The sequence below is a fragment of the Rhinopithecus roxellana genome, chromosome 19 (genome assembly GCF_007565055.1).
Source record: "Rhinopithecus roxellana isolate Shanxi Qingling chromosome 19, ASM756505v1, whole genome shotgun sequence".
Classification (NCBI taxonomy): Eukaryota; Metazoa; Chordata; class Mammalia; order Primates; family Cercopithecidae; genus Rhinopithecus; species Rhinopithecus roxellana.
This window is the reverse complement of record NC_044567.1, coordinates 72258614-72280426: the sequence shown is the minus strand read 5'-3', so window position 1 is coordinate 72280426 and position 21813 is coordinate 72258614. Positions and strand designations below refer to the sequence as shown.

Sequence of the window (21813 nt, the reverse complement as noted above, 5' to 3'; positions counted from 1 at the left end):
TCAAGCGATTCTCCTGCCTCAGCTTCCCGAGTAGCTGGGACTACAGGGGCCCGTCACCATGCCTGGCTAATTTTGTATTTTTAGTAGAGACGGGGTTTCACCATGTTGGCCAGACTGGTCTGGAACTCCTGACTTCAAGTGATCCGCCCGCCTCGGCCTCCTAAAGCGCTGGATTACAGGCGTGAGCCACCGCGCCCGGCCTAGGGTGATCTATTTCAACAATAACCTACTGCAAAGAGCTTTGAGACTCAAAAGAAATCACGATACGAGAGCAACCAACAGCAAAACGTCGGTGTCCTCCCGCCCTCAGTGCGCATTCCCTTCCCGCGCAGAAGTCATTCCGGGCCTTAGGCGGGGTCGTGATTTGCCCAAGGTCACGCGGAAGTGGGATGTGGCTCCCCATGGCTTTCCCGGCTCCCCCGGCCTGCTCTCGTCCCAGCCCGCCCGGCCCGGGCTGTAGCTCGGCTCACCCACTGGCGCACACCCGCGCGGGGCCCTGTGGTTTACAAAGCGTTTTGCAGTTGCAGGTCTGTTCCGTAACCTGCAAAATGGGGGCGATGCTAAGGCCCGCGAGAGAAGTCGCCGCGAAGTTTTCAAGTCTCGGCGGGGAGCCCAGCAAGCAGCTTCGTCGTTATTGTGCGGTCTCTCGGCGATCTCGAATAACTCATTCTCACTGCCGCCGCCACGCACCTGAGGACCCCGAGGCAGGGGGCCAGTGCATCACCCTCGCCGTCCGGAAGGCGCTGGGGCTCCCAGTGCCGCCCGCGGCCGGGGCGGGGCTGGTGCAAATACGCTCTTAAGGACGGCGCGGCGGCTCACGCCTGGAATCCCAGCACTTTCGGAGACCGAGGTGGGCGGATCGCTTGAGCCCAGGAGCTCCAGACTAGCCTGGGCAACCTAGGGAGACAAAAATAAAAATAACAAATAACCCAGGCGTGGCGGCGCGCTCTTGTGGTCCCAGCTACTCGGGAGGCTGAGGCGGGAGGATCGCTTGAGCTCGGGAGGTCAAGGCTGCAGTGAGCCTAGATTGCACCACTGCCCTCCAGCTTGGGCGACAGAGCGAGGCTGAAAAAGATGCTGGAAGTGCCTGCTGCTGCCAGGTTTTAGCGCGACGTGGAGACCGCGACGTTGGCCTGCAGGTCTCAGCGCTAGACAGGCTTGGAACCTGCCCGCGCGGCCACGGCAAGGAGGCGGGACCGCCGCAGGTCACAGCGGAAACGCGAGTGGGCGGAGCCGGAGACACTCCGGGCTTGCGGATGGTCGGCCCGCGGCGGGCGGGGCCTCGCGCGGCGGTGTGGGGGCGGGGTCCACTTGGCTTCTTTCGGCGTTGGGCTGGGTGTTACGCGAGGGCGCGCGGACCCCACACTGGCGGCGGAGCCGGTATGGGCCCGCCCGGCCCTGGGCTCCGAGCCGCACGAGCACCAGCCTAGATCCAGGTAGGCGGTGCTGGGCCAGGGCTGGGGACGGAGATGGAAGCGGGGGTCTCCGGGCGGCCGTGCGAGCCAGGGCCGGTGCTGGGGCCGTCGGGCTGGCGTGGTTCTCCTCACCTGGCGGCTCTGCGCGCTCCGGTGCCGGGAGTGTCGCCTAGCGTCGGGGAGAGGTCCTGGCTCTACGTCCCTACTTCCCGCTCTCTCGGCTGCGCCCCGGGCCTGTATTTTGGGGCGGGAGGCCAGAGACTGCTTTTTCTCTACGGGCCTCTGGTCGGGCCCGTCCGGCCGTGCGGGGAGGGCCGGGCATCCCAGCCCGCAGTCCCGAGGAGGCGACGGGCCCTTCGTAGTCACTAGATCTGCTTACGCGTCACCCTCGGTGCCCGGCCGTTCCTCGACGCCCGGTAATTTGGGCTCGCAGGTGCCCGCCCGGGGCCTTGGTGCTGGAGTGGGGGCTGCGCGGGCAACACAAGTATTCTGATTTTGGGGCTACGAGGGCCAAATCCGCGCCTGCACGTAGGAGGTGCGCAGTGGACACGTGCTAGGTAGACGAGGGAACGGCCCTGGCCCCTATTGCAACCGAGAGATAGATCTGGCACCCCAGCTTCCTTCGGAGCCACTCCTGAGTGACTTGGGCAGGCCACCTCGTCTCCCCAAGCCTTAGTTTTCCCCGGCGGAGGGGGGTGGACAGTTCCTGCTTTAGAGGTCATTGCCAGGGTTGTTGAGGCAACCGATGTTTGGAGGGCGGTGGGTGAGGGTCAGGTTAAAGTCTCATAGTGGGCCGGGCGCGGTGGCTCACGCCTCTAATTCCAGTGCTTTGGGAGGCCTAGGCGGGCGGATCACGAGGTCAGAAGATTGAGACCATCTTGGCCAACATGGTGAAACCCCGTCTCCACTAAAAATACAAAAATTAGCTAGGCCAGGTGGTGCGAGCTTGTAGTTCCAGCTACTTCGGAGGCTGAGGCGAGAGAATAGCATGAACGGGGGTTGGTGGGAGGTGGGTGTGGAGGTTGCAGTGAGCCGCGGTGGTGCCACTGCACTCCAGCCTGGCGACAGTGTGCAGAGCGAGACTCCGTCTCAAAGAAAAAGTCTCACAGTGGCCCTGCCTCCTTTCCTGCCATCCCTGGAGTTTTGTTCCATTTGAGGTTTGGTTTTCAGGACTGAAGCTTCAAGATGGCTGACCAAGACCCTGGGGCTATCAGCCCCCTCCAGCAGATGGTGGCCTCAGGCGCTGGGGCTGTGGTCACCTCCCTCTTCAGTAAGACCTTGGGAGGTGGGGTAGGGGCAGGTGGGGATGGGGCAAAACAGAGATTGGAGGCTATGTGGTCCTGGGGGAGGAGTCCTAGGGGTGGGGTCCTGAAAGGAGCCCTCAGACCCACTTCCTCCCCCAGTGACACCCCTGGACGTGGTGAAGGTTCGCCTGCAGTCTCAGCGGCCCTCCATGGCCAGCGGTGAGTACCGGACCTGGAGCTAGTGAGGGGTGGTGCCTGGGCAAAAGAAAGATCTCCCAGAGGCCAGCCGTGGTTTCTCACACCTGTAATCCCAGCGCTTTGGGAGGCTGAGGCAGGTGGATCACCTGAGGTCAGGAGTTCAAGACCAGCCTGGCCAACATGGTGAAACCCCCTCACTACTAAAACTACAAAAATTAGCCGGGCTTGGTGGCAGGCGCCTGTAGTCCCAGCCACTCGGGAGGCTAAGGCAGGAGAATCGCTTGAACCCGGGAGGTGGAAATTGCAGTGAGCTGAGATCGTGCCACTATGCTCCAGGGTGGGCGACAGAGCAAGACTGTATCTCAAAAAATAAAATAAAAAGACCTTCCAGAGATGGGGTCCCTGGGGCGGGTGGGGGCTCTCCTGACTTGAGGGGCTGCCTTGTATTTTAGAGCTGACGCCTTCCTCCAGATTGTGGAGCCTCTCCTATACCAAATGTGAGTGCCCCAAGCCACAGGGAGCCTGGGAGGGTGCAAGGGGGAGAGAGTCCTTGTCCCTGTCCCCAGGGCACCAGTGGACTCCACAGCCATGGACTAGTGTATAATCCCAGGTCCCGCCAGCCAGTCCCATGACCTGCACCAGAACATCCACACAGGGACCTGGCCTTTACTGGTCTTCCAGGGATAGGGGCCCACTGCCTCCCTGCAAGGTTCTAGGGTCCTGTCATTATAACGTCCCTTGCCTTTCCCCAGTGCCCTCCTCTCTCCAATCCACAGGGAAGTGCCTCCTGTACTGCAATGGTGTCCTGGAGCCCCTGTACCTGTGCCCAAATGGTGCCCGCTGTGCCACCTGGTTTCAAGACCCTACCCGCTTCACTGGCACCATGGTGAGGAGCAGCTGGGTCCATAGGGATTTGCCGGTGTCGGTGAGGAGTTGGGTCTGGCTGGGCAGCAGACCCAGGAAAGAAGGGGTTGGGCAAGGCACACAGAGGTAGCCAGTTCAGTCAGAAGGTGCTTCCGGAGAAGGCAGTACCTCCATGAGGTGTTTGTTTTCTTTTTAGATGGAGATCTCGCTCTGTCACCCAGGCTGGAGTGCGGTGGCGTGATCTCAGTTCACTGCAATCTCCGCCTCCTGGGTTCAAGTGATTCTTCTGCCTCAGCCTCCCAAATAGCTGGGATTACAGGCATGCACCACCACCTGCCACTAATTTTTGTATTTTTAGTAGAGACGGGGTTTTGCCATGTTGGCCAGGCTGGTCTTGAACTCCTGCCTCAAGTGATTTATCCGACTTGGCCTCCCAAAGTGCTGGCTGGGATTACAGGTGTGAGCCACCGTGCCTGGCCTCCATGAGGTTTTTGAAGGGTGACCAGGTGTCCACCTGGACCCAACTGGGGTATTGCACGTGTAGAGGCAGGGAAGCTTGAGGGCTGTGGGCAGAGGCTGAGGGTGTCAGGCAAAGGCCCAGCCTAGGCCAGCCCCATCATAGACCTCACTTGTGTCCCTCCTCTTCCCCTGGGCTGGTGCCTGCTTGGCCAGGACGCCTTCGTGAAGATCGTGAGGCATGAGGGCACCAGGACCCTCTGGAGCGGCCTCCCCGCCACCCTGTGAGTAGCCAGATCCTGCACCCCTCTTCTCTGGTACCTCCTGACCCCTTGCGCCCTGTTGAATGGCTAGGTGGGGCAGGTGATGCTTTAAAAGTTTGGGTCCTTTTGGGAGTCCCAGCTAACCTCTCTCCGTATCTCCAGGGTGATGACTGTGCCAGCTACCGCCATCTACTTCACTGCCTACGACCAACTCAAGGCCTTCCTATGTGGTCGAGCCCTGACCTCTGACCTCTACGCACCCATGGTGGCTGGCGCTCTGGCCCGCTGTGAGCATAGTCTTGGGCAGTTGACCTCCCTCTGTCCCCACCTCTGCCCAAGCCCAGTCAATCCCAGCTCCCAGCCCCAACCTCTGCCAGCTTGGGGGTGCGGGGGATTTTCTAGGTCCCCAGACCTGGGGCAGCAGTTACGTGATGCCATGTAAGACCTGTGACCTGACTTCTCCACACTGTCACCCCCAATCCCCGCACAGTGGGCACCGTGACTGTGGTCAGCCCCCTGGAGCTTATGCGGACAAAGCTGCAGGCTCGGCATGTGTCGTACCGGGAGCTGGGTGCCTGTGTTCGAGCTGCGGTGGCTCAGGGTGGCTGGCGCTCACTGTGGCTGGGCTGGGGCCCCACTGCCCTTCGAGATGTGCCCTTCTCAGGTAGGCACCCGGGCTGTAGGGGGTGGATGAGGGAACCTTGAGGTGATACACAAAGGGTCTACGGCCAAGTCCCAGCTTTGTGACTAGTAACCATGAAGTTACTTAGCTTTTCTGAGCCATGGGTTTCTCATCTGTGAAATGGGCCTAGCAGGTAGAGTATTTGCCCAGGCTGTCAGGAGATTAATTCCTACAGAGAGCCTGCTTCCGAGCCTGCAATGTAGCAGACAAGACTCACAGCTGGGAGGGAGTGGTGGCAGTGAAAGATGGAAGGTCTGGGACTACCTTCTTGCCCTCCCCATCTCTAATCAGTACATTCTCCACCCCAAGCCCTGTACTGGTTCAACTATGAGCTGGTGAAGAGCTGGCTGAATGGACTCAGGCCGAAGGACCAGACTTCTGTGGGCATGAGCTTTGTGGCTGGTGGCATCTCAGGGACGGTGAGTGGACTGGGCTGGAGGTGAGGCCAGTGGAGGGCTTCCTGGGGGGGGGCCTGAGGGTTTTTGGAGATGCCCAGAAGCAGACCCCATGAGGCCTTTGTCCCAGCCGCAAGAGCCATCTGGGAGGTAGGGCTGGGGGTCCTGGAATTGGAGCTGAGCCCTCTCCCTGCCCTCCCCACCAGGTGGCTGCAGTGCTGACTCTACCGTTTGATGTGGTGAAGACCCAACGCCAGGTCGCGCTGGGAGCGATGGAGGCTGTGAGAGGTGAGGGCCCAGACAGGTGTGGCAGGGGACAGGCGGGGTCCCGAATGGGGCCTCACTGAGCCAGCGTCGCGTTTGCAGTGAATCCCCTGCATGTGGGCTCCACCTGGCTGCTGCTGCGAAGGATCCGCGCCGAGTCTGGCACCAAGGGACTCTTTGCAGGTCAGTGTGTGGGTGTCGGGGTTGGGGGCAGGGCGGGGCCTGCGATCCTGACCCCTGACCCGGGCCTCCTTTCCATTGCAGGCTTCCTTCCTCGGATCATCAAGGCTGCCCCCTCCTGCGCCATCATGATCAGCACCTACGAGTTCAGGCAAAAGCTTCTTCCAGAGGCTGAACCAGGACCGGCTTCTGGGCAGCTGAAAGGGGCATGGAGGCAAGGACCCCGTCTCTCCCATGGATGGGGAGAGGGCAGGAGGATACCCAGCCAAGTGCCTTTTTATCAGCACTGAGGGAGGGGGCTTGTTTCCCTTCCCTGCCGGCGACAAGCTCCAGGGCAGGGCTGTGCCTCTGGGCGGCCCAGCCCTTCCTCAGATGCAACTTCTTCCTGCTGCTCCAATCGTGGGGATCATCACTTTCCCACCCCCCAAGTTCAAGACCAAATCTTCCAGCTGCCCCTTTGTGTTTCCCTGTGTTTGCTGTAGCTGGGCCTGTCTCCAGAAACCGAGAAACCCTCAGCCTGGCATAGTCTCCCTGACCCCTGTTAATTCCTTAAGTGTAAAGATAATGAACTTCTGCCTGATGCCTGTCCCTTTGGGGCCTGGGGTGCCTGGGAGGGAGGATTGGGAGGGACCCTGGTGCTGGTTTGGGTGCCCGGGTGGCACCCATAAAGAGGACCTCTCCAGCTTGGTGAGAGTCAGTTGGGGTGAGGATCTAGAGTGTGAGGGACCACAAGTAGACATCCTGGTGGTGAGGTCCCTTTGGGGACCACCCCCATGTTAGGGTTAGAATAGGGGATGGTAGGGGCCGGGCATGGTGGTTCATGCCTGTAATCCCAGCACTTTGGGAGGCTAAGGCGGGCGGATCACAAGGGCAAGAGATCAAGACCATCCTGGCTAACACGGTGAACCGTCGTCTCTACTAAAAATACAAAAGTTAGCTGGGCATGGTGGCAGGCGCCTGTCAAGTCTTAGCTACTTGGGAGGCTGGGGCAGGAGAATCCCTTGAACCCAGGAAGCGGAGTTTGCAGTGAGCCGAAATAGCGCCACCGCATTCCAGCCTGGCAACAGAGTGAGGCTCCATCTCAAAAAAAAAAAAAAAAAATGGGGGATGGTAACACCTTTCCTTAAGGGCACACATAAGTGACAGCAGAGGAGTGAGGCCTGCTTAACTGCCAGGCTCTGGCGCAAGAGGGGTCTGCAACTTTGGGCTAAAGCACCATTGCTGAGGCCAGCACAGGGCACTGGCCCCACCAGGGTGTGCCTCCATCCTGCCCCCCCCCCCCCCCCCCGGTGTGCTTGGCTTCCTCAGCCTGGGATTGAGCAAATTCTTAAAGGCTGTTGGGTTGGAGGGCACTTGCATGTCTTGGGCCTGCCGTGGGCAGACCTAATATTTTGGGCACTTAACACAGAAGCTACCCACTCCCTGAGGGCTGGCCTGCCTGTCCCCACAGGGCACATGCTAGTGCTGCCTGACCTTGATCACGGGCCAGGCACTGACTCTACTTCAGACCTCAGGACGGGGCCCTTCCCCAGCCCCCCACATACAAGGCTGCCCTCAGTCCTCTGGTTTTTATTTGCCTGATCCCCTGCAGAGCTCCTGTCCTGGGGGCTGAGGAAGGAGTGACTCCAGGGCATACACAGGGACAGATGGAGAGGCTAGAGACTCGGAGGTGGGGGTGTGGAAGCTGGGCCGCCAGCTCCTGACAGGGAAGGGGAGATGAGTGAGGGAGTGCCAGGGTCACCAGAAGAATGGAGCAGGCTTCCCCAGGGGCTTCCTGTGGCTTGGGCACCCCTGCCTCCTGGCCCAGCCTGCTTTCCTCCGCAGCCCGTGCTGCCACAGGCAAGGAAGCTAAGGTGAGCAGAGGGGATCTTCCCCGAGAGAACCCTGGCTCGGTGGGCAGCGTTCTCTGCAAGGGTAGCCTGGACTGGGGGACTCTTGTTGAAGAAAGGTGGCAGGTGTCCATGGCCCCTGGCAGGTGGGGCTAGCACTGCCCATGCCGTTCCTCAGCTGGGGCTCAGTGCCGGGCTGCCCTCGGGACTGTCGCTCACCAGGCACTCGTTGGATTTGAAGCTCGCCAGGGACTTGCAGCTGGGAATGGAGGCCAGGGAGCCGCAGAGGCCCAGCATGGAGGGCGTGGGGTCCTTCCCTGGGGAGAGAGGGCAGGTGAGGCCGGGCAACCAGTCTGCATGTGTGGGAGTTGGTAGAGGGGTGGGCAGTGAAGGGACAGCCCTCAAGTCACCCCCCAGGGGACCTTGATATATTCCAGAGCATTTGCCATTTTCAGTTAAACTTTGGTTAAGCACCTGCCTGTGCCAGGCACGGCGCTGGGGACACTGTATTGTAATCGTCAGTTGATGTCTCTGTCTCCCCCTGAGGGTCATCCTCTCTCTTTGTCCATTTATTAAATACACAGTGAGCACTCGCTCTGTTCCAAGCACTGGGGATACAGAGAACGGACAAGACACGGTCCCTGCCCTCATGGAGCTCACAGTCTGGTGGGGGAGACAGACACACAGACAATCACAAACAGTGTGATGGGGCTACATGGCCACAGCCTGCCTTGTGTCAAAGAAGGTCTAGGGTCATCCAATACAGTGTGGTTGCTTATAAAAAAGAAAAGACGGGTTATCCAGGCATAGGGAGAACTAGGATGGGAAAAACCAAGGTGAAGCCAGGGATGAGGTCAACACAAAGTGCATGCGTTGAAGTCCTGGGCATTCGCTCGAAGGGAGCCACTAATTTGGCTCTGAGCTTCCTGGCAGCCAAAGAGAAGGGGAAAACAATGGTCAGGCAAGTAGTTCACAGTGCATGAGATAAGAGCAAATTAGTCTGAGGAGTTGCTCTAGAGTTTGTGAGCCCCCTGAGGATGTCATGACACTAAAAAGCCACTAAGCCCTCACCACATGACAACACTGGTGAATATCAACATCCCCATTTTACAAAGAATGGACTCATGGAGGTAAAGTGATTGACCAAGCTCACATGATCAGAGGAAGCACAGCCAGGATTTATGTTGGGTTCTGCGTATGCTGGGTTCTGACACCCCAAGTAAGCTCTCAATTGCTGTGCTAAGCCCTCAAAAAAGGCCGAGAAAGGCCGGGCACAGTGGCTCACGCCTGTAATCCCAGCACTTTGGGAGGCTGAGCCGGGTGAATCACTTGAGGTCAGGAGTTCGAGACCAGCCTGGCAAAACTCCGTCTTTACTAAAAATGCACAAATTAGCCGCGTGTGGTGGCGGGAGCCTTTAATCGCAGCTACTCAGGAGGCTGAGGCAAGGGAATCCCTTGAATCCAGGAGGCGGAGGTTGCAATGAGCTGAGATTGCACCACTGCACTCCAGCCTGGATGACAGAGTAACACTGTCTCAAAAAAAAAAAAAAAAAAAGAAAAGAAAAGAAAAGAAAGGCTGAGAGAATGAAAAAGGCTATGGGCTAGGACCTGCCTCGAGGCCTCAGGGCCTTGCTTCAGCCCTTCCTGGAGGGGTGCTGGGTGTTGGGTTGGGGGAGCTCACCGATGGGACCCCAGGGCTCCTCGTCCCGTGTGCCCTCTCCCAGGCGCTGGGAGTCCGAGCTCAGACTGGCTTCAGCTGACAGGGGCTCCGTGCTCATGAAGCTGTGTCTGCGGCAGAGCGAGTAAGCTGGTGCACCGGTAGAGGAAGCCCTTCTTCCCCAGGACGACCCGCTCTCAGGCCCAAGCCGCACCCGGCTGGGGCTTACCTCCGGTAGAGCTTGGAGTTCCTGGCGCCCTCGGCCCCATTAAGCGTTCCCAGTGAGGGCCATTGGTTGACCAGGGGTGTAGTGAGCTCCTTGGAACCCTGGGCCAGAGGGGCGTGGTCACTGGGGATCAGACCTGTCCTGGGAGGGGGAGGAGGAGTCAGGCCTGGCTGGAAGTAGGATAAGTGGGGAAGGGAGATTCAGCAAGGGGATGAGGGAGGGGTCAGAAATGAAATCTGAGCGGCAAAAATGGGGATACGGTGTTGGGGTCAGTGGACCAGATCCCGGGAGGAAGTGGAGGTGGTACTGGGGTGGAGGGGTGACACGGATTCGTGCACAAATACTGGGAGTTGGAGGGAGTGGCACAGTGTTATAGGGGTCAGTTGGGGTGATGGGGGCTTCAGTGGAGAATAGTGTGGGAATCCCTGAAGGGTAAGGTCGTCTTGGGGATCCTGCCGCAAGATAAGGGTGATGGAAAGGCTTAGAGAAGAAGTGTTACAGGGATCAGCAGGGGTGAGGTCGGGGGTCACAGCGGGTGATGACGGTCAGTGAGCCTGTGGTGCAGGTGAGTGAGGTGATGAACGCTGGGAAGTGTGCAATCGTGTTGAAGGTTGAAGAGCAACACCGCAGGTCCTTGTGAGTGACGTGGGGTCCCTGTAGTAAGGTTGGATGGCCACTCTAGCTGAAGGGTAACTGAGGGTGAAGTGGGGCTCTGGCTGTTGGAGGTCACTGGATCTTATGCTGGGGCAATGTTAGAAGATCATTGTGGGCATCTCGGGGTGGGCTGGCTGGATCAGAGGGTTGATGCTGGAGAGGTGGGTGCTCGTGTCGGGTGATGTTAGAGTCGATGGAAGTGAAGATGGGGTTCGCCCGGTGATGTGGTCGGGGCGGCCGGGGTCAGGGGTTAGGGCAGGCCATGCGCTCACAGCTGCTCCTGCAGCTCCAGGATCACGCCTTCCAGCTCCCGCTTCTCGCGCTGGTTCTGCGCCGCCGCCTCCTCCAGCTGCAGCTGCAGCCGCCGGTTCTCCGCCTCCAGGTCCTTCAACTGCGACTCGCGCAGACGCACCAGCTCCTCCAGGTAGCCCTGCGGGGCGCCGGCTCAGCCCGGGCGGTGGGGAGGACTTCCCGGCTGCGGCCCGCGGCCCCGCCCCGCCCCGCCGCGCCCCGGGATGCCCGAATCCCCCGCGCCGGCCGGCCCGCCCCCCAGGCCCGCTGTCGTCGCGCACCTTCTGCGCGTAGACGATGCGGAACTTCTGCTCCATCTTGTGCCATTTGCTGTACCAGCTGTCTTCGTCGGTGACGAGCGGCAGGTACGGGTGCTCGGGCGAGTTGTCCTCGCTCGTGCTGCTCTCGGCGCTGTGCCGCTCCTCCTCGTCGGTCAGGTAGTCGTAGCTTGGGAGAGGGAGTAGTGGGCACGGCCGGTCCCACCCCTCCCCCCGCGCATCTGCGCTGGCCGCCGAGGGCGGTGGGACCAGGATGTCCCCAGGATGTCCTGAGGCCCCGTCCCCCGCCCCGCCGCAGTCATGGAGCCGCTCACCTCTGTGTAAACTTTAAGTAGGGCGTGTAATCGATGACCACGGGGGTCTTCCCGTCCAGGACTTCCCCCTTTAGACAGAAGCTGAGGCAGAGGAGCCACAGGGTTGGGGGAAGGTGTGAGGGGTTGGGGTAGGACATTTGTCGGGGAAACAGCCCCCTCCACCACTGCCCTCAGGCAGACCCCACCTGAAGTCGATGGCGCTCAGTCCGATCAGCATTCCGGTGAGGATGGTGGCTTCGTCCCGCAGCATGATGGCTCCAGAGTCGTAGAACCGTCTGTGGGGAGGCAGAGGGCCTGACAGTGCAGCAGGCCCCTGGAGCCCCTCCCCAGAGCTGCTGTTGTTGGCTTACTGCCACCCCATCCTGAAGGAAGGCCAATTCTCCTTCCTGATATGCACGCAGGCCTGAAGCCTCTCTCCCCCCTCAGCCTGGGGCTGGCACCTGTGGCCCCATCGCCTAGAATGAGTGCTCCCTGAGCCGACTCCTCCCTCTGAGCTACCCCTTCCTCATCAAGTACTGGGTTACCCAGATCCTTCGTATCAGGAAGCGAGTCTTAACCATTAGTGCTTGGTATACAGTAGGTGTGCAAAAAACGTGTTGACTTGAACCTGGAAATGTGTAGACTGAGGAATCGAATTCAGCAAAAATATCAGGCCGGGTGTGGCCAATTGGGATGCAGAGGTACACGCCCCCTGCCACACCCAGACAGCTTCAGATGCACCTGCCCACACAGGCACACTTGTCCTTGTAACCCCTTGCCTCAGGCACCCAACCTCCCTGTGAACCCACAGTGCAGGGGTTGAACTCCCCACATAAGGACTCTGTGTCCATGAATAGCAAGTACAGAACTGCTGCCGTAGTTTGGAGAGCCAGAAGGGCTGTGTTGTAGGTCATGGAACAAGCCAACACATGAGATGGTGCGTAGCTAAGGCTCATCCAGATGTGTGCCAGGGTGGTGTGCTGGGCAATGATGTCGAACAATGGGCATTAGATTTGACTTGCAAGTGATGGTGGCGGTGGTAAAAGTTTGTCCTGGGGCCGGGTGCGGTGGCTCATGCCTGTAATCCCAGCACTTCGGGAGGCCGAGGCAGGAGGATCACCTGAGGTTGGGAGTTTGAGACCAGCCTGACCAACATGGAGTAACTAAAAATACAAAATTAGCAGGGTGTGGTGGCGTATGCCTGTAATCCCAGCTACTCAGGAGGCTGAGGCAGGAGAATGGCTTGAACCCGGGAGGCAGAGGTTGCAGTGAGCTGAGATCGCACCATCGCACTCCAGCCTGGGCAACAAGAGTGAAACTCCTCCTCAAAAAAAAAAAAAAAAAAAAAAAAGAGTTTGTCCTGGGACTGCAGGCCAGCCTGGAAGAGGGAAATCAGCCGTGCATGCTGGTGCTGGGACTTGTAGTCCAGGAACTGAAGGATGCTGCAGGAACTTAAGGATCAGCTGTGTTTGGGCAATGCAGGTGCACCCTGAGGCCTGTGGTCTGAGTCGCCTGGGAAGTCTGACCTGGTGGTCCGGGTGTCGCGCAGAGCCGTGGTGATGTATTCTGACATGCGCTTCTCCATCAGTGCCACCCGGATCCATGCCCGACCCTGGAAATCACGTTCACTTTTACTTGCTGTCCCAGAGGGACTCACGTGTCCAGCATCAGGTGTGGGCCCTTCTCCCCTGGGCTGTGGACAGGGGGTGAGGACCAAGAAACAGGCAGGCCCCCTGTGTCCAGAGCAGAGAGCAGTTGCTTGCTCCAGGCCCCTCACCTTGGCCCGGGCTGTGCTGATGTTCTCCATATTCTCGATGCTGCTCACACAGTTGTTGGGCACTTTGCTGCAGGCCAGCCGGATATAGTCCCAGAAGCCCCGCTGCCCGTCTGAGCTGAACCAGCTCACTGGACCTGCTGGGGCACAGGCTGAGCCAGGGCAGGGAGCGGACTCAGCAAGACCAGGGAGTTTGGAGAGGGTCCATGTAGTGAAGCACTCACATGCATAAGTATAAGCAGCCTCCTCCCACAAAGATCTGTGCATACACATGCATGTATGCAGTGGGCACCCCAGCATATAGCTTGCCCACTGGTGGGGATTGTAGGCCAAAGGCCTCTCCCGCTTCCCAGATCTGTACACGAGCTTCTGTGCATGGTCCAGGATGGGGGCCAGGGTCAATGAGGGGATTCAGAGTCCATGGAGTATATCAGAATGAGGTGGCTGGGAGCTAAAGGCTGGGAGTTGGGGAGGGACCACTGGGGGAGGGACCCTGGGCCCACCTTTGAAGCGGTGGCTGAGGATCTGCTCTAAAATGGCTGCAAAATTGACAAACTCCTCTGATGAGTCATCGATGGGCTCCGCTGTGTACTTCTCCAGCAGCGTTTTCACAGAGAACCTGGGTGGCGAGGTAGGGAGACAGGGCAGTGGGGTGTCAGGTGAGGAAACAGGCAGAGACAGGGAGCAACTGGCGGAGAAGAGGTCAGGAAGGGCATGGATGTGGCGGGGGGCAGAGGGAGCAGGAAGACAGGCAAGACTACAGTGACCATAGAGGTACCATGTCATGTGGAGTGAGAGGGTGGCAGGTGGGGAGGGAGGGTGACAGGTGGGAGACTGATTGACAAAGTGAGTGACAGGAGAGGTGACACCCAGAGAAAGAAAGCTTCGGGAGCAAGGGGTGAGAGGGACTGAAAAAATAGGAAGATGAGGCGCCACAAGCCGGGGGCGGTCCCAGAGCCCATTCCCCCTAGACCACCCTTCAGGGTCTGTGTGTGCAAGGCCTGGGTCAACTAGGTGTTAGAAGCCGGTGTGTGCCCCACCCTGAGCTGTCTTCTGTGATTGCTGGAACAACCTTCAGTCCCTTTTGGGGATGGGGTCACCTGTACCAGGGCATGTGAGTTGGCACTGTGCACATGGAGTGTGGGCATGTGCAGGTGGCCAGGTGGGCTCCCAGCACACAGATATCCCCTTCCCCCTTTCCTTCCCGGCTTGGCCTCCCACACACCAGCTGCCCAGAACCAGGCAGTGCAGAGCTGGGCGGGGGTGGGGTGGGGAGGTGCGGGGTATGGGCCTGACACAGACACTGGGCAGGAGGGGGCATTGGCAGCAGATTCCTGGAAGGGGCTTGGGGGCCTAGGTTCTTAGGGAGGAAGGGACCAAGGGAAGCCTGTGGAGCTGAGAGACTGAGGCCATGCAGTGCCCCCTCTCCAATCCTGTCTAAGCCTCAGGCTCCCTCTGCAGTCACTACCCCTGCAATCTCCCCCTGCCATCCCTGCAGTGGAGTGGGGCAGGGATGAGGACACAGATCCTAACATCCCATGATTTCCCTGTTGTGGGTGGCAGAGCAGGGGCGGGGTGTCCAGGGATATGGGAGCTGCTTGGAAGTGTCCTTTTCTTCTTATATTTATCAAGCTCTATAATGTGCCAAGCACAGTACTTTGCCTGCATTACCTTACCCATGCTCAGCCCTGAAAGATAGGTCTTATCACTCTCATCCCCATTTTACAGAAAAAGAAATTGATGGTCCAAGAGGTTGACTGATCTGTTCACAGCTACATGGCTTATGAGGAGTCAAGCAGGTATGTCTGATTCTGATTCTGAAGCCTCTGCTCTTTCTGCTACATCTGTGGCCTCCTGGCAGCTGTAGTGAAGACCAAGGCCTGGAGCAGCCCCTGCTCCACCGCCCTTTGTTCTCTACTCCACAAGTCTCCAGCCCTGGAGCACTGACCTCTGTGGCTCTCAGGCCAATTGCACAGCTGAGCCCTTGTCCCCCTTCCTTTTGAACTCGGAGCTGATCTGGCCTGAGATCAGAGCCAGCTCAGTCTTGGGGTTGCACTAGAGGGAGGCAGCCTGCTGGATTCAAATCCTGTTTCCCTGTGACACTCATGTGGCCTTGGGCCCCTCTCTGAGTCCCCTCTTGCCAAATGCAAATGGGAACAATGGTACCTGCCTCATTACATTTTGGTTGAGAGCCCAGAAAGGGTTGGGAGATGGTAGGTGCCTAGGGCTGCTGGGCAGGGATGGTAAGGAGCGGGGCCGTGGCTGGGAAGGCTGGCCCTGCTGAAAGCAAGCCTGTGGTTGGGGCGTTATCCCAGCTTCACTATGCCCACCCTCCTGCCAGCTTGATTTCTCCTGGTCATCTGGGTCAGACAATGATGGGGCCTGGACTGGGTTCAGCATGGCAGCCATCTGGTATCTGTCCTCAGGGGTGCTGCAGAGGTGGTCATTGCCCCCGGGAGCCCCGTGGTGTGCTCCCTGATAGGAGATGCAGTGGCTGCTGCAGGTTACCATGGAGACAACGAGGCCAGGGCCCAGGGGAGCCCACGGCCTGCTAAAGGGAGCTGTTCTGGGAGCTGGAGGCAAACCATATGACAGTGATGAGGCAGCAGGGGCCTGGGGGTTACTGAGCCTTTGTCACATCACTGACCCCCCAAAACTCTATCCTTCCCTCCCAGTTCTAAGCCACCTTCAGCCCTTCAACTTCTTCTTCTCTGGCCTATGTCAAGGAGAGTTCCCTCATTCCCCCTACATACTCAAGAGGCTCAGCTACCTTGGCAGGCAAGAGAAAAAAGAGGAACCTAGCAGGTAGAGAGCAGAGAGGGACAGGAAGAGCGTCATTAGGAAAGGGTTCTTTCTGTGTGCCAGACACTGACCTAGGCTCCTTCATGGATGATGCCATTATCATTCTTTGGTATGACTGTGACATCTAAAATGAGGATGATGGGGCACCCAAGACCCAGAGTGGTTAAGAGACCTCCCCAAGGTTGCGCAGCTAAAGCTGATGAGTAAGAGCTTGAACCTAGGACCATCTGGCCCCAAAGACAGAAATCTTTGTTTTACAACACACTGGTAGGGGTTGGGGGGAATGAGGGTAGAGGCAGTGCCCTGCACTGTGGGCTGGGCCATTGCTACACTCTCTTCTTCCTTAATGTTCCAGGCATTTCTGCAGAGGTCTGATGTGCACAGCACTGTGCTGGGCACTAGGGATATGATGCTGGGAGACAGATGCAGTGTGGTTGGGTGTGTGCCCAGGAACCTGGAAGGAGCTATGGGAGCCAGGAGCCAGGGCATCAGGTGGGCACTAGTGGACCTCAGGGTATCAGGTGGGCTTCAGCAGAGCTGAGGCCTACATGGCAGGCAGGTGGGGCTGGTGAGGGAAGAGTGAGCCCTGTCCCCAGGAGCACCCTGCCCTGAGGGGGCAACACCTGATAGGCATGGGGGCCAGGGGAGGTTGCAGCTGACAGGGTATCCCAGCACCGGAGGAGAGTGCAGGTGTGGGCTGCAGGGGGAGTGGCTGAGCAGCTGGCCATGCCCTGGTTTTGGGACAGGGCAGGGAGGGTGAGTCACTGCAGGTTTGAAGTGGACAGGATCACTTCCTGGGCCCCACAATAGTGGAGAATCTTCCCAACCCAGCAACCATTCACCCTCAGAGACCAGTGGCCGTGCCCTCCCAGTCTTCTCCCCTTGAACCTGGAACCCAGGCTCTTGGTCCTTCCCACGTCTTGGGCGGTGCCCCTCTCCCTTCCCTGGAGGGATTCATGGGCTCTGCCCCCATGCCCAGTTGACCCTGCCCATCCCTGCTCCAGAATCTGAGCATTGGAGAACCCCACCCCAGAGGGTCAGTTTGACATGGGTGCCAATGAGGGTATGCTTGAAGGGCATTCATCCCCCCATGGAGTCCCCTCTGCCCATCCCGCCTGATTCCCAGCAAGGGAGCCAGCCATCCCCACCTCCTTCCCCCTCACACAATGTCACTTCCTGGTTCTCACAGGAAGCTGCAGTACCAATTAAACACCCCTCACCCCCCAGGCCCAGGCCCTGGCATAGGCCACTTGGCCTAGAAGGGTAGAGACCAGACTGCAGCTCCCCCTCTGGGTTCTAGGCCTGGGAAGGACAGTGGACGCATTATTCTCGACTCTTTGCTCCCCTCCCTTTTCTCCGCGGCAGCGCTCAGTCCGGGTTTCCGCAGTCCACCCCAACCCCTCTCTCTGACCACCCCAGCCCCCGCCCGCCAGCAGTGCCCACCTGCATACGGTGATCAGGTTCTTACGCTCCACAGCCACGTTGCGAGAGGATGCTTTCTTGGAGGATAGCCCCAGAGCCATGGTGGTCTGGACAAAGCTCGCTTCCATCCAGATGTACGGCCACTGCTGCCGCCGCCCGCTGCCCCCCACCCCTCCCGGAGCCCCAAACCCGTCGCTGGATCACGGCTGGGCCCTCTGTCCGCCGCGGCCCCTCAACCCTTCCATGGCCATCCCCCTACCTCTGCGCCCGGTGCCCGGCCCCCTTGCTCCCTCCCCCGGCAGCGATGCCAGAGCAAAACAAGGCCGGGGAGGGAGCTCTCCGAGGTGCTGAGCCGGGCCCCGTCACCCCCTCCTCCAGTCGCCCGCCCCCCTCGGCCAGTGACGTCAGGGCCCTCGGGCCCCGCCCCCCAGCAGGCCGAGGACCAATCCGCAGAAGATGCAGGGTCTGGGGGGAGGGGAAGAGCCGGGGCCCCAGGGAGGGCGGAGGGGGTTCCTGGGAGAAGCAGAGATTGGAAAGAGAAGCAGGGGGCCTGCCCTCCACCCCCACACTCTGGGCCCGAGACTCCTTGTTCCTCCTCGCCTCGAGTCTCTGGCTCCGACCTCTCTACTCCCTTGTTTCTGACCTGTGCTCCCTGTTGTCTCTGATCTCCCCCTGCCGCCGGGGGAAAGGAGGTCCTCACCTCCGTGACCCTCGTCCCCTCCCCGCCCCCTACCCGTTCAGCCTCGGCTTTCTCTGCGAGGTGGGGGCTGCGTGCAGGGAGCGCAGGTGGCTCCCGGCTGCTAACCCAGGAGGCTAAGGAGCAGCCCTAGAGACTGTGCATCTGCGTGTCTGTGCCTGGGCTGGACCCGCCTGCACCAGCCAGGCCGAGCCAACCTCTCCTGGGGTGGAGGATGGGACTCCAGACGAAGCCTAAGGGTCCAGCGCCTGGAACCACTTGGGACAGAGAGTGGGGAGCAGACTGGCAGCGAAGGGCCCTGGGCTCTGCGGAGGTTCCCAGCAGCAGAGCAGGCGCCTACAGTGGTGCCAAGGCAACCGGAGGGGGTGGTGGCCCACCCCCTCGCACCACCCCAGAGCCAGCTGGCCTAAGGTTAACCCCTTGGCTGCCGGCATTGCCACATGGTGCCATCAACCCTCTCTGAATGGGGTCATTGATCTCGGGCAAGGCCAGGAGTGTCCTGTAAAACTGGTTGCAGTTTCTCCCCGGGGGTGGGGGAAAATGCAGGCATAGTCTAGTTCTCCCCCCGCCCTTGGCCTCCTATTCCTCTCTCACATCCCTGCTCCCACCTGCCCCGTTCCTCTATTCAACCTGTTCCAGGATTTTCAGCGGGGGGGGGGGGGGGGTTCCCCTTCACCTGCTGGAATCCCTTCACCTGCTGGAATCCTCAACTCCCACATAAAACCTTTCTTTGTTTATTAAAGGGCCTCTACCCGATTTCTCCATCTGCCCCTAGGAACATTCCTCCCAGGACTCACTCGCACCTATTCTCCAACTCTGCCTACCTGCTCAATTCACCTGATGCTCTGCCAGTGGATTGCTGATGTCTTTACATTGATTCAGATTTGCACCCACATCTGAAAATAATCAGCAGGAAGGGACTCTCTGTCACCACAAGTGGAGGAGGAGGAGATGAAAGAGCCTGGTCTGACACCTGGAGACTGACTCCTAGCTCCTGATTCCTAGCATAGAATCTCACGTTTATGCAGCCTCAGCCTCAATTCTTGGCTTCTGGGACCTCTACCTTGGTCTTTTTTTTTTTACTTTTTTTTTTCAATTATTTTTTGCGTGTCATCCTTGCACAGTGGCCATGCTAATCTACTCTGCATCATTCCAATTTTTTAGCATATTAGCACATTCCAATTTTAGTATAACCTTGGTCTTTTCAGTCCCTCTTCCGTCATCTTGCTCTTGCCTCACATGTAGAAATCCCTCTTACCATTCTCCTGCCTCCAGATTGCCAGGGGCAATCATGATGGGTTTTTTTTTGTTCTTTCTCCAAATGAGGGCACGTGATGTTCTTTTGGGGTTTATTTTGTTGTTGTTGTTGTTGTTGTTGTTGTTGTTTTTGAGACGGAGTCTCGCTCTGTCATCCTGGCCAGAGTGCAGTGGCGCGATCTTGGCTCACTGCAACATCTGCCTCCCAGATTCAAGTGATTCTCCTGCCTCAGCCTCCCAAGTAGCTGGGATTACAGGCACCACCATGTAGCTGGGATCACCACCACCATGCCCAGTTAATTTTTGTGTTTTTAGTGAAGACAGGGTTTTGCCATGTTGATCAGGCTGGTCTCAAACTCCTGACCTCAGTGATCCACCTGCCTTGGCCTCCCAAAGTGCTGGGATTACAGGCATGAGCCCCCACGCCCGGCCTATCTTAACCATTCTTTTTTTTTTTTTTTTTTTTTTTTTTTTGAGACGGAGTCTGGCTCTGTCTCCCAGGCTGGAGTGCAGTGGCCGGATCTCAGCTCACTGCAAGCTCCGCCTCCCGGGTTTATGCCATTCTCCTGCCTCAGCCTCCGGAGTAGCTGGGACTACAGGCGCCCGCCACCTTGCCTGGCTAGTTTTTTGTATTTTTAGTAGAGACGGGGTTTCACCGTGTTAGCCAGGATGGTCTCGATCTCCTGACCTCGTGATCCGCCCGTCTCAGCCTCCCAAAGTGCTGGGATTACAGGCTTGAGCCACCGCGCCTGGCTATCTTAACCATTCTTAAGTGTACAATGGAGTAGTACTAAGTACATTCATAATTTTGTGCAGTCATCACCACCCTCCAACTTCTTAACTCTTCATTTTGAAAAACTGAAACTATCCATTAAACAATAATTCCCCATTCCCCACTCCCCTTACCCTTGGCAACTACTATTCTACTTTCTGGTTCTATGATTTTGACTAAGTACTTCATATAAGTGGAATCATATAGTGTTTATTTTTTATGTGACTGGCTTATTTCACTTAGCATAAAGTCCTTAAAGTTCATCCATGTTGCTGGGCGTGGTGGCTCACACCTGTAATCCCAGCACTTTGGGAGGCCAAGGTGGGCAGATCACCCGAGGTCAGGAGTTCAAGACCAGCCTGGCCAAAGTGGTGAAACCCCATCTCTACTAAAAATACAAAAATTCGCCAGGCATGGTGGCACACGCTTGTAATCTCAGCTACTTGGGAGGCTGAGGCAGGAGAATTGCTTGAACCCAGGAGGCGGAGGTTGCAGTAAGCTGAGATTGCACCACTGCACTGCAGCCTGGGCAAGAGGGAAACTCTGTCTCAGGAAAAAAAAAAAAAAAAAAAACAGAAAAAGAAAAAAAAAATTCATCCATATTGTATGTAACACATTGCAGAATTTCTCTGCTTTTAAAAGCAGACTAATATTATTTTGTAGGAATATGCAACATTTTGCTTATTGCTATGGCTTGAATGTGTACCCCAAAGTTCATGTGTTGGAAACTTTTTTTTTCTTTTCTTTTCTTTTTTTTTTTTTGAAATGGAGTCTTGCTCTGTCACCCAGGCTGGAGTGCAGTGGCTTGGTCTTGGCTCACTGCATGCTCTGCCTTCCAGGTTCACACCATTCTCCTGCCTCAGCCTCCCAAGTAGCTGGGACTACAGGCACCCGCCACCACTCCCGGATAATTTTTTTTTTTATTTTTTAGTACAGACAGGGTTTCACCATGTTAGCCAGGATGGTCTTGGTCTCCTGGCCTCATGATCTGCCCGCCTCGGCCTCCCAAAGTGCTGGGATTACAGGCGTGAGCCACCGTGCCCGGCCTTTTTTTTTTTTTTTTTTTTTTTTTGAGACAAAGTCTTACTCTGTTGCCCAGGCTGGAGTGCAGTGGCATGATCTTGGCTCACTGCAGCTTCTGCCTCATAGGTTGAAGTGATTCTTGTGCCTCAGCATCCCGAGTAACTGGGATTAGAGGCGCACACCACCACGCATGGCTAAATTTTGTATTTTTAGTAGAGATGGAGTTTTGCTGTGTTAGCCAGGCTGGTCTTGAACTCCTGGCCTCAAGCAATTCACCTGCCTTGGCCTCCCAAAATGCTGTGATTACGAGCATAAGTCTTCATGCCCAGTCTTCTTTCTTTTTGAGACAAGATCTCATTCTGTTGTCCAGACTGGAGAGCAGTGGTGCAATAGCTCACTGCAGCTTCAACCTCCTAGGCTCAGTGATCCTCCTGCCTCAATCTCCCCAGCAGCTGGAACTACAGGTACCTGCTACCATGTCTGGCTAATTTTTATTTTTATTAGCTTATTATTTATTCATTTATTTTGTAGAGATGTATTCTCACTATGTTGCCCAGGCTGGCCTTGAACTCCTGGGTACAAGCGATCCTCCCTCCTTAGCCTCCCAAAGTGTTGGGATTACAGATATGAGCTAACACACATGGGCATATATAAGAAACTTAATTCCCAATTCACTGGTGTTGACAGGTGGGACCTTCAAGAAATGATTAGATCACAAAAGGTCTGCCCTCATGAACGGATTAATGCTGTTGTTTTGATAGCGGGTTCCTGATAAGAGGATGAGGATCAAGCCCCCTTCTCTCTCCCTCATGCTCTCTTGCCCTTCTGCCTACCATCATCAGATGATGCAGCAAGAAGGCCCTTGCCAGATGTGGGC

At 57.6% G+C, this 21813-nt stretch overlaps 2 protein-coding genes and 1 non-coding gene across 7 annotated transcripts; 1 reads left to right on the top strand and 2 right to left on the bottom strand.

Annotated features, from left to right (window-relative positions):
* Positions 1-1282: 1282 nt before the first annotated feature.
* SLC25A39 (solute carrier family 25 member 39) lies at positions 1283-6535 on the top strand. Its single transcript, XM_010353974.2, is given in 13 exon segments — positions 1283-1436; positions 2586-2685; positions 2819-2878; positions 3310-3354; positions 3634-3743; positions 4394-4461; positions 4603-4727; positions 4931-5104; positions 5432-5541; positions 5724-5805; positions 5884-5964; positions 6046-6110; positions 6112-6535. Coding segments are annotated over 12 exon segments (1056 nt in total). The 5' UTR covers positions 1283-1436; positions 2586-2600; the 3' UTR covers positions 6163-6535.
* A 980-nt stretch (positions 6536-7515) lies between these two features.
* On the bottom strand, positions 7516-17587 carry RUNDC3A (RUN domain containing 3A). Of its 5 annotated transcripts, none has more exons than XM_030924143.1 (11): positions 17209-17587; positions 13467-13582; positions 12967-13115; positions 12716-12801; positions 11396-11485; positions 11211-11291; positions 10900-11065; positions 10600-10757; positions 9677-9814; positions 9472-9578; positions 7516-8107 (listed from the first exon to the last, which is right to left on the bottom strand). In XM_030924143.1, the coding sequence occupies exons 1-11, from the start codon at positions 17313-17315 to the stop codon at positions 7965-7967; spliced, it is 1341 nt and encodes a 446-aa protein (XP_030780003.1). In that variant the 5' UTR covers positions 17316-17587; the 3' UTR covers positions 7516-7964. The 5 variants fall into 5 exon arrangements, with proteins under 5 accessions (XP_030780003.1, XP_030780005.1, XP_030780004.1 ...); XM_030924145.1 differs by having other exon boundaries at positions 12967-13100; positions 17209-17574; XM_030924144.1 differs by having other exon boundaries at positions 12967-13103; positions 17209-17564.
* Positions 17588-18962: 1375 nt separating this feature from the next.
* Positions 18963-19067, bottom strand: LOC115894991. Its single transcript, XR_004055205.1, has one exon. It is a non-coding gene; the product is annotated as a U6 spliceosomal RNA (small nuclear RNA).
* Between the last annotated feature and the right edge of the window lie 2746 nt (positions 19068-21813).

Excerpts from the sequence above, each read along its gene's own strand:
- RUNDC3A (XM_030924143.1), bottom strand. The coding sequence starts at position 17,315 with ATGGAAGCGAGCTTTGTCCAGACCACCATGGCTCTGGGGCTATCCTCC. Across the intron at positions 13,583-17,208 it reads AACCTGATCACCGTATGCAG|GTTCTCTGTGAAAACGCTGC; the intron begins GTGGGCACTGCT and ends CTCGCCACCCAG. Across the intron at positions 10,758-10,899 it reads GCATCGTCTACGCGCAGAAG|GGCTACCTGGAGGAGCTGGT; the intron begins GTGCGCGACGAC and ends GGCGCCCCGCAG.